The following is an 11,224-nucleotide window of genomic DNA, read 5'->3' as shown; positions in this document are numbered from 1 at the left end:
TGGATATCTTAAAGAAGAGTTGTATATGATGCAACCAGAAGGTTTTGTCGATCCAAAAGGTGCTAACAAAGTGTGCAAGCTCCAGCGATCCATTTATGGACTGGTGCAAGCCTCTCGGAGTTGGAATATACGCTTTGATAGTGTGATCAAAGCATATGGTTTTATACAGACTTTTGGAGAAGTCTGTATTTACAAGAAATTGAGTGGGAGCTCTGTAGCATTTCTAATTTTATATGTGGATGACATATTGTTGATCGGAAATGATACTAAATTTCTGAATAGCATAAAAGGATACTTGAATAAGAATTTTCAATGGAAGATCTCGGTGAAGCTGCTTATATATTGGGCATGAAGATCTATAGAGATAGATCAAGATGCTTAATTGGACTTTCACAAAGCACATACCTTGATAAAGTTTTGAAGAAGTTCAAAATGGATCAGTCAAAGAAAGGGTTCTTGCCTGTGTTACAAGGTGTGAAGTTGAGTCAGACTCAATGCCCGACCACTGCAGAAGATAGAGAGAAAATTAAAGTCATTCCCTATGCCTCAGCCATAGGTTATATCATGTATGCAATGTTGTGTGCCAGACCTGATGTGTGCCTTGCTATTAGTTTAGCAGGGATGTACCGAAGTAATCCAGGAGTGGATCATTGGACAGCGGTCAAGAACATCCTGAAATACCTGAAAAGGACTAAGGATATGTTTCTCGTTTATGGAGGTGACAAAGAGCTCGTCGTAAACGGTTACGTCGATGCAAGATTTGACACTGATCCGGATGACTCTAAGTCACAAACCAGATACGTATTTATATTGAATGGTGGAGCTGTCAGTTGGTGCAGTTCCAAGCAGAGTGTCATGGCGGGATCTACATGTGAAGCGGAGTACATAGCTGCTTCGGAAGCAGCAAATGAAGGAGTCTGGATGAAGGAGTTCATATCCGATCTAGGTGTCATACCTAGTGCATCGAGTCCAATGAAAATCTTTTGTGACAATACTGGAGCAATTGCCTTGGCGAAGGAATCCGGATTTCACAAGAGAACCAAACACATCAAGAGATGCTTCAATTCCATCCGTGATCAAGTCAAGCAGGGAGACATAGAGATTTGCAAGATACATACGGATTTGAATGTTGCAGACCCGTTGACTAAGCCTCTCTCAAGGGCAAAACATGATCATCACCAAGACTCCATGGGTGTTCGAATCATTACTATGTAATCTAGATTATTGACTCTAGTGCAAGTGGGAGACTGAAGGAAATATGCCCTAGAGGCAATAACAAAGTTGTTATTTATATTTCCTTATATCATGATAAATGTTTATTATTCATGCTAGAATTGTATTAACCGAAAACTTAGTACATGTGTGAATACATAGACAAACAGAGTGTCCCTAGTATGCCTCTACTAGACTAGCTTGTTAATCAAAGATGGTTAAGTTTCCTGACCATAGACATGTGTTGTCATTTGATGAACGGGATCACATCATTAGAGAATGATGTGATGGACAAGACCCATCCATTAGCTTAGCATAATGATCGTTTAGTTCCATTGCTATTGCTTTCTTCATGACTTATACATGTTCCTCTGACTATGAGATTATGCAACTCCCGAATACCGGAAGAACACCTTGTGTGCTATCAAACGTCACAACGTAACTAGGTGATTATAAAGATACTCTACAGGTGTCTCCGATGGTGTTTGTGAGTTGGCATAGATCGAGATTAGGATTTGTCACTCCGTGTATCGGAGAGGTATCTCTGGGCCCTCTCGATAATGCACATCACTATGAGCCTTGCAAGCAATGTGACTAATGAGTTAGTTGTGGGATGATGCATTACGGAATCTCGGGCAAGTAACATATCGATGATAAAGGGAATTGCGTATGTTGTCATAACGTTTGACCGATAAAGATCTTCGTAGAATATGTAGGAGCCAATATGGGCATCTAGGTTCCGGAGATGTGTCTCGGTCATGTCTACATAGTTCTCGAACCCGTAGGGTCCGCACGCTTAACGTTCGTTGATGATATAGTACTATATGAGTTATGTATGTTGGTAACCGAATGTTGTTTGGAATCCCGAATGTGATCACGGATATGACGAGGAGCTCCAGAATGGTCCAGAGGTAAAGATTGATATATGGGATAATGGTGTTTGGTCTCCGGAAGGGTTCCGTAGTTCACCGGAAGGGGTTCCGGATGTTTCCTGAAATGTTTGGATACAAGAATACTTTATTTGGGCCAAAGGGGAAAGCCCACAAGGCTTTTGGAAAGTGCAAAAGGAAGTTTTGCGAAGACCAGAGGCTACACACCAGGAACCCTAGCGTCTAGCCCTAGAGTCCGAGTAGGACTCTTGCCTTTCGGGCAAAACCGACTTTTAGGAGGCTTTTACTCCAAGTTTTGACCCCAGGGCTCAGCATATAAATAGAGGGGCAGGGCTAGCACCCAAGACACATCAAGTATCACCAAGCCGTGTGCCGGCAACCCCGTCCCCTCTAGTTTATCCTCCGTCATAGTTTTCGTAGTGCTTGCCGAAGCCCTGTGGAGATTGTTCTTCATCAACACCGTCACCACGCCGTCGTGCTGCCAGAACTCATCTACTACTTCGCCCGTCTTGCTGGATCAAGAAGGCGAGGACGTCAACGAGCTAAACGTGTGCTGAACGTGGAGGTGCCATACGTTCGGTACTTGATCGGGACGGATCGTGAAGGTGTACGACTACATCAACCATGTTGATAAACGCTTCCGCTTTGCGATCTTCAAGGGTATGAAGATGCTCTCCCCCTCTCGTTGCTATGCATCTCCTAGATAGATCTTGCGTGATCGTAGAATTTTTTTTTGAATTAATACGTTCCCATCAGCTTCTTGTGATGTTGTATTACCGAGAGGGCTCAACGATACTGAAGAGGCACTTCTCCGCTTTGGGTTCAAGCTTATGAGACTGAAGCCTTTTGACATAAGCGTCGCATCCCCAAACATTAAGAAATGACAACTTAGGTTTCTTGTCAAACCATAGTTTATACGGTGTCGTCTCAACGGATTTAGACGATACCCTATTTAATGTGAATGCAATTGTCTCTAACGCATAACCCCAAAACGATAATGGCAAATCGGTAAGAGACATCATAGATCGCATCATATCTAATAAAGTACTGTTACGACGTTCGGACACACCATTACATTGTGGTGTTTCAGGTGGCGTGAGTTGTGAAACAATTCCACATTGTCTTAAATGAAGGCCAAACTCGTAACTCAAATATTCACCTCCGAGATCAGATCGTAGAAACTTTATTTTCTTGTTATGATGATTCTCCACTTCACTCTGAAATTCTTTGAACTTTTCAAATGTTTCATCCTTGTGTTTCATCAAGTAGATATATCCATACCTATTCAAATCATTTATGAAGGTTAGAAAATAACGATACCCGCCGCGTGCTTGAACACTCATCGGGCCGCATACATCGGTATGTATTATTTCCAGTAAGTCATTAGCTCGCTCCATTGTTCCGGAGAACGGAATTTTAGTCATCTTACCCATGAGGCGTGGTTCGCAAGTATCAAATGATTCATAATCAAGTGATTTCAAATGTCCATCCGCATGGAGTTTCTTCATGCGCTTTACACCAATATGACCTAAACGGCAGTAACACAAGTATGTTGCACTATCATTATCAACTTTGCATCTTTTGGCATCAATATTATAAATGTGTGCCACTACGATCGAGATTCAACAAGAATAGGCCATTCACTAAAGGTGCATAACCATAAAAGATGTTACTCATATAAATAAAACAACCATTATTCTTTGACTTAAATGAATAACCGTCTCGTAATAAACAAGATTCAGATATAATGTTCATGCTCAACGCTGGCACCAAATAACAATTATTGAGGTTTAAAACTAATTCCGAAGGTAGATGTAGAGGTAGTGTGCCGACGACGATCACATCAACCTTGAACCATTCCCGACGCGCATCGTCACCTCGTCCTTAGCCAATCTTCATTTATTCCGTAGCTCCTGTTTTGAGTTACAAATATGAGCAAACGAATCAGTATCAAATACTCAGACGCTACTACGAGCATTAGCAAGGAACACATCAATAACATGTATATCAAATATACATTTGTTCATTCCGCCATCATTCTTATCTGCCAAGTATTTGGGGCAGTTCCGCTTCTAGTGACCACTTTCTTTGTAGTAGAAGCACTTAGTTTCAGACTTGGGTCCGGCTTTGGGCTTCTTCATGCGAGTGGCAACTTGCTTGCCGTTCTTCTTGAAGTTTCCTTTTTTTCCCTTGCCCTTTTTCTCGATACTAGTGGTCTTGTTAACCATCAACACTTGATGCTCCTTCTTGATTTCTATCTTCGCCGATTTCAGCATCACGAAGAGCTCGGAAATTGTTTTTGTCATCCCTTGTATATTATAGTTCATCATGAAGCCTTTGTGGCTTGATGGTAGTGACTGAAGAACTCTATCAATAACACACTCAACTGGAAGATCAATTCACACTCAACTGGAAGATCAATTTCCAGGTGAGTCAAGTAGTTGTGGTACCCAGACATTCTGAGTTTGTGTTCACTAACAGAACTGTTCTCCTCCATCTTACAACTAAAGAACTTGTTGTGGACTTCATACCTCTCACCCCGGGAATTAGCTTGAACTAGTTCTGCAATTTAAACTAGTCGGTAAACTAAAGTTGTACATAAAAAATATATTAAGACACTTGTCAGTAAAGTGAAGTTATACTTCAAATATATATTAAGAATTAAGAAAATTTCATATGACGTTAGTTAATAAAACTGTTTATTTTTTGGTGTTAACCTTGCAAAAGTGACATGATAATACAGAATTACACTCGAGTTCACCACACAGAACCCTTCGACGACGATAACGTACGCAATCGCCTCCTCCCCTAAGAAAAGCATAGGGTTCCTCTGCCTCCTGCCGACGCCGGCGCCGGTCCGCCTCGTCTCCGGTGGCCTTACGGTCATAGCGGCGTGGTGGATCCTGGCCTTTTCCGGCGGGAGGGCTCTGTTTTCAGATGTTTCTTCGAGTTTTGTTAGTGTTTGTGTCATGCTCAGGAACACGGTTATGTCCTGCTCAGGAAGGCAAGACGACGACGCCTTCCTGAAGATGGAATATGGTTCTCCCTCCCTAGTACGTGTCTTGGTGATGTGTCTAGCGTCACTAGTGGGCATATGAAGGTGTGTCTCCGGTGGATCTGTTCTTAGTGGATTTGCTCATATCTGGTCGTAGTTTGTCTACGTTCGTGTGTCTTCAGGTTGGATCCTTCCATTTACGCTACTCTTCATATGCGGCGTTGTTGTTCGGTTGTCCTGATCCTATGGGGCCTTAACACGACGACTTTCCGACTGTCTACTACAATAAGTTTTGCCTAGCTTCGGCGAGGGAGGGGCGATGACTGCGGTGCGCCTTCCGTTCGCTTCAATACTTATAGTCGTCGCGAGGTGGTCTATGAATCTGGATGTAATTTTTATTATTTATGATGCTTGTTGTATTGCCATTATTAAAAATGAATAAATCGGAAGTTTTAAAAATGAACAGATTGGAAGTTTTTTTGAAAAAAAAAACCTTCAACTAGTTATATATGTCTACATTCTGCGTTGATTTTTATGGCCAGCCCTCCACAGTTTCGAGGCCATCTCTTGTCGGAGATCTGCTTTAGCTTGCTATCGCACCTTTGAGCTCACCATGAGACTAGCTACCTTGTTGCTTAGGCTCAGTTGTGTTGTTGCAGGGTCAGGGCCACAAGACGAAAAGACGAAGAGCAAAGGAAAGGAAACAGGAAGACAGAATTTGTGTGCATCCCGTGGAGTGGCAGGAGGTTGGGGCCTTTCCTCTCGTTGTATTTTCTCGGTTTAACACATTTTCTCTCGTTTGAGAGTGTTACATTATGTTAAAACAACACAAATTTTGCTGAAACCGAAAAAAGGCAGCGTGAATCTCAAAGCAACATCTCATGCATGGTAGAAAAACCACTCCCATATTCCCTCCCCACCGCCCCGCTCTCCACACTATGTTGTATCAGTGCTATGGGTGTGTTTGGATGCTGCCCAAGCTAGCCCTGCCAACCCATGGGTGTGCCAAAACATTGGCGCAGGATTCCTCCGCCCGCGACTCGCCCAGAAGTTGACGAAAAATTGAACTGAGAAAGCTAGCGTGGTCAGGGCGAGCCAATTTATTGGCACTCATCCAAACAAGCGCCCACGCCTGGTCAACTACCAACTTTTTGGCTAGGCTGCTCTTGGCTCCAATCCAAACACGCCCTATATACCCTTCCGTTCCCTTGGTTGCAAGGATGTGCATGCTCTAGGGCCATCGAATTCAGTGGGCAAGGCTTCGATGCTTAACAGGTAACTAGTACGTCTCAAAATATAAGACGTTTTTACAGTTTAATTTGACTGAACTGCAAAAACATCTTGTATTTTGAGACGGAGGTCGTGTTTTGCTAGTGACGTTGAGAAACAACATCAACCTAGCTACGAGGGTTGTTTACGTTTGACACTGTCACGTCAGTAAATGAGCATCTCGTGCATCGATAGAGGCAGCAAAAATGAAAGCATTTGTGTTTTCCGCTGCTGAACACAAAAGTGAAAGCAATTGTGCACATATTCAGATTTCAGGCATCAGCGCTCCTCCATCTCCACAAGCACAGGCTTCAGCAGTCAACACAACAAGGAGTGGAATCATCCCAGAAACATCAAGCTGCAATGAGGCTGCCATTTTCAGGATAATTCAACCCAGAGCCAGGCTCAGATGAGCCGGTGAACAGTACCGCAATTTAAAAAGAAAAAAAGTTCAGAAAATTTCAATTTCTTTTGTGGTGCAAGATGCTCCTGTGCGTGAACTACGTGCAAAATTTTGTGAAGTTTGGACACTCGAGGAGCTCGTGGCAAAAAAAAATCAGGCGTGAACAGTGTGATTTCAAAAGTTTCTCAAACATCCGAAATTTGTCTCTTTTGCCACGAGCTCCTCGAATGTCCAAACTTCACAAAATTTTGCACGGAGTTCATGCACAGGAGCATCTTGCACCCAAAAAAAATTAGAATTTTATGAACTTCTTTTCCCTTTCAAATCGCGGTACTGTTCACGCCCGGGCTCATCTGAGCCCCAGCACCAAATCGCCGCTCTCCCATTTTCATCGCTAATAACAACTCCAATAGCTCCCTGGTCATCAGTTGCCTTGAACGCAGCATCAACATTCAGTTTAACGGCTCCAGGAACAGGAGGGTGCCATTTACAGTTCATCTTTTGCCTCACTTGATCCATGTTGTTTCTATTTGAATGCAGTAGATCTGCAGCAACATCTCAAGCCCACCTGCATGCAGAGGTTAATTTCATTGGGACTTCGCCCTGGACCCTAGTGGCGACCATTGCCTACTGTCCAACTGGACCACATCTTCCTTTGAGCAGAACGCTGTATCCAGCAGGACTCGACACCAGGTACTACTAGGATGGACTCTTGGCATCTTCATCCTGTGCATCTTGATCTTGACTCCAACCGGTTGACAGCCTCTGTTTCCTCAACTATGAGCTCCACGCCTACTTTGCATTTTGCACACCTTGCAACCAAGTAGTATGGGACTATCTTTTCTGTCTGTACTGGATTAAAGTGAAGCATTGTGATCACCACCGCGGCAGCTGCCCTTAGATGATCTACGACCAGGATCTCACCTTTGCCAAACAGGTTGCTTTCTCCTGCAGTTGCGTTTTGGCAGAAAATATGCCTTCGTGGTCCACATTTTGCACTGCGTCATTTGTTTTCAGCAAGGCTGATTGTTTATATCATCACCAAAAATGAGGAACTACAAACTGATTGCTTCTTAAATCTCTGCCACCACACCACGCAACATCATCACAAGGTACTCCTCGAGATCGTCTTCGAGCAGCGCCCCCTTCCTTTCAGCATTTGCAACAAAATCACCTCAACATAGTCCTCGTCATTACAAATACTGCTGATCACTGAACTCCATGTCTCAACATGTGGAGGCATCCCAAGATCAAGCATCCGACTCATCATCCTAGCAGCCTCCTCTACCTTTCCCACTGTGCAACACCCCTTGATCACCGAATGGAACACCGAAAAATGTGGTACAATCCCTTTACCCACCATATCTTCCAAGTATGTCTCTGCCTTGGCAAACAACCCACTCACGCACAACCCATTCACCACCGCTGCATACGACGCTGCATTCGGTATGCAGCCACTATCCGTCATATCACCAATCACCTTGCAGGCATCCAGTGGCCGCCCCTCACGGCACATTCCGACGATGACGGTGTTGTAGTGCACAATGTCAGGCAAGACCCCGCGGCCTCGCATGAGGCACAGCAATCGGTAGGCCTCACGGAGCTGCTTCTTGCGGCAGAGGGCGTTGAGCACGGTGGTGTACGCCAGAGGATCGGCAGGGATGCCCCTGTGCAGCATTTCGTCGAGCAGGGTAGTGGCAGTGCGGACCTGACCACGGCGGCAGAGCGACTGGGTAAGCATGCGGTAGGTGTGGGCGTCTGGCGACACGTGGAGGGATCGCAGGCGGTGGAAGAGCGAGAGCGACACGGCGAGGTGGCCGGAGCGGGCGGCGGCCTCAATGAGCAGGTTGTGGGAGGCGAGGACGAGCGGCGCTGGGAGGGGGAGGCGGGAGGACACAAGCCGAAGGAGGTGGAGCGCGGAAGGGAAGTAGGCGGCGGTGGAGGAGAGGGCGGAGAGGAGGCGGAGGAGAAGCTGCGGGTGGAGCGACAGGGGGCTGGGGCCGGCGACGAAGAGGGTATTGAAGGTGGACAGGAAAAGGTGGGGCGGGCGGCGGAGGCGGAGGACGGAAAGGAGCAGCGGGAGGAGGAGCCGCGGGGAGGGCGGGGACGGGAGGCGGCGGAGCAAGGCGAGCGCGTGGGGGAGGTGGTCGCGGCGGCGGGAGAGGCGGAGGAGGAGCGCATGGAGAGTGGCTGGGTGCGGCGTGGTGGTCGGGGAGGTGACGTTGACGAGCTCGAGCGCCAGGAGCGGGTCCGCCTGCGCGGAAACCAGCTTGTGCAGCCGCGCCGGCGAGATCGCCGGCGGCGACGGGGGCATCGGCGCCGCTACGATGTCGCCGATCTCAACGGGCAGCGTGGATGGGGGCGGCGAGATGGAGCGAAGAACCGGACTGCTGCCGAAGTCAGTTGCCATATAGCAACGTGAGCCTATTTTGCCCATCTTGAGTAGTCTTTAGGCTTCGCCCATGGCCCATTAGAGATTGCCATATCTCGTCTTTCTTCGTTTTCTTATTCTTCAACACATGTCTACATTTTTCAAGTTCTCGAAAAAATTGTCCACATTTTTCATACATATTTGTACATTTTACGCATACATCAAGAGAAGTTTGTATACTTGTTTAACATTTTTTTAATATATTATTAACATTTTTAAAAAATTATGTTTGATGACTACTTTTGTCATACACATTGTACATTTTCTTATATATGAGGACATCTTTAATTAATTTTTCACATTTTTTAAGTATATCATTTACATTTTTTTATACATGATCAACATTTATAAATTTAAGTTTTTTCATGATTATTTTTTTAATACATCCTGTAAATTGTCTGCATACATCAGAAGCATTTTTGTACACATTTTAAAACACGATTAACATTTTCTGAAATTTGTGTTTGATTTCTACTTTTTTCGTACACATTGTACATTTTTGGTATATATCTGAAACATTTTTTATTCATGTTTAATATATTTTTTAATATATGATTAACATTTTTTTGTTACATGATCAACATTTTTTTCAAATACTTGAGTAACTTTTTTAAAATACATGATCAACTTTTTCACACACATTTTTCGTGACATGTGAAACATTTATATAGAATATTTGGTAGTATAAACAAAAATTTAAAAAAGGAAGCAAAAAATAAAACCAAAAACATTAAAAGAAAGTGAGGTTGTAGCCTCCCATGAGCTGGGCCGGCCCATCTGGCGCTCCTCTTTACATGAGGGTTCCCTACATCTCGCTATAAGCGAGACATAGGGGTGCCCAAAAAACACTCTAGCCACAGAAAAACATGGAGAAACCCTAGCCATCGGTTGTCAACCAGTGAATCAACCTTCCATTCTATTGCTACCAGTTCTTCTCGCCTTCGACAATCAATTTGGAGTGAGGAGTGGATAAATAAAACCACAAATAGAAAATGTCCCACGATTATATTCTTATTTGTGGAGCGATTGGCCATGCTGACGCATCCAACACCTGAGATACTATGGTGTTTTCGTCCTACAGATCAAAGGGCGTCGTTCTCGTAGATCATCGTAATGGTGGCGATAATGATAGTACCACGTGTGTTTCAGCCAGAGTTCTCCCATTTTTGATCTTTTGTGTTCTCCCGATCTTCCCTATCAATAGTAAAATGATGAATCAATGGTTCGACAGCTTGCCTCCTGACTACAATGTGTCCAGCGACCTAAAGTGATTTCCTATTGTGTTGGGATATTCAAGTAACTCTTGAAAATCTTCAAGGTTATTTGAGCTTGTCTTAATCTTTTCATTTTGCGGGAAAAACTTTTAATCTATTCATCATCTGTCATGGCAGTACAAGAAATGACTGAAATAACAGAAAGTACATTCAGGCATGTAAACCACCTAGTGATGACTATAGGCATTGGAGTGAGCCAAAGGCTCACCGTCGTTATTGCCCCTCCCTCACCAGAGCGGGGCAAGATATTGTTACTTGTACCTCACTTGTATGAAATGCCAAGATTCGAAAGATGAAGCTACATATGACGACTTTAAAAACTCTTATGTAAGTTTTATTTTAACTTGAGAAACTGTCATTTGTTTTTTTTCCTGAATTGTTCAATCTAATGTAATTTGCCTAATAATTCAGAAAAATGATTTCCTAAAAAAACATAAATTTAGAAAGATTCCACTATATTAGCGTGTCGGTGACAACAGTAGCTTATGTTTAGCTCGCCAAATTGCCAACCATCCACAAGAGCGACACTGACAGGGCAACAAACAACAAGAAAAAAAAACAGCCGCCTATTGTGAAACCATTAGATCTTATGCAAAAAACACACTAAAAACGTACAGGCTAAGCCACAAGGTAGCAAGTGGTTTGCCAGATATACATATATCCAAAATATCTAATATAGAGAACAGTAATGCGAAGATATTTTCTGAATCTACAACTTTTATGCATGCCAACAGCTGAACCTCAGCCGAC

The 11,224-nt window shown here is 43.9% G+C and overlaps 1 protein-coding gene across 1 annotated transcript; it reads right to left on the bottom strand.

Annotated features, from left to right (window-relative positions):
- Positions 1–6,562: 6,562 nt before the first annotated feature.
- LOC125510108 (pentatricopeptide repeat-containing protein At4g01400, mitochondrial-like) lies at positions 6,563–9,151 on the bottom strand. Its single transcript, XM_048675198.1, has one exon. The coding sequence runs from the start codon at positions 9,081–9,083 to the stop codon at positions 7,875–7,877; it is 1,209 nt and encodes a 402-aa protein (XP_048531155.1). The 5' UTR covers positions 9,084–9,151; the 3' UTR covers positions 6,563–7,874.
- Positions 9,152–11,224: the final 2,073 nt, after the last annotated feature.

This window comes from Triticum urartu, chromosome 5 (genome assembly GCF_003073215.2).
Source record: "Triticum urartu cultivar G1812 chromosome 5, Tu2.1, whole genome shotgun sequence".
NCBI classification, from domain to species: domain Eukaryota; kingdom Viridiplantae; phylum Streptophyta; class Magnoliopsida; order Poales; family Poaceae; genus Triticum; species Triticum urartu.
The sequence above is the reverse complement of the archived record's forward strand: the minus strand, read 5'-3'. Positions and strand labels throughout refer to the sequence as shown.

Excerpts from the sequence above, each read along its gene's own strand:
- LOC125510108 (XM_048675198.1), bottom strand. The coding sequence starts at position 9,083 with ATGCCCCCGTCGCCGCCGGCGATCTCGCCGGCGCGGCTGCACAAGCTG.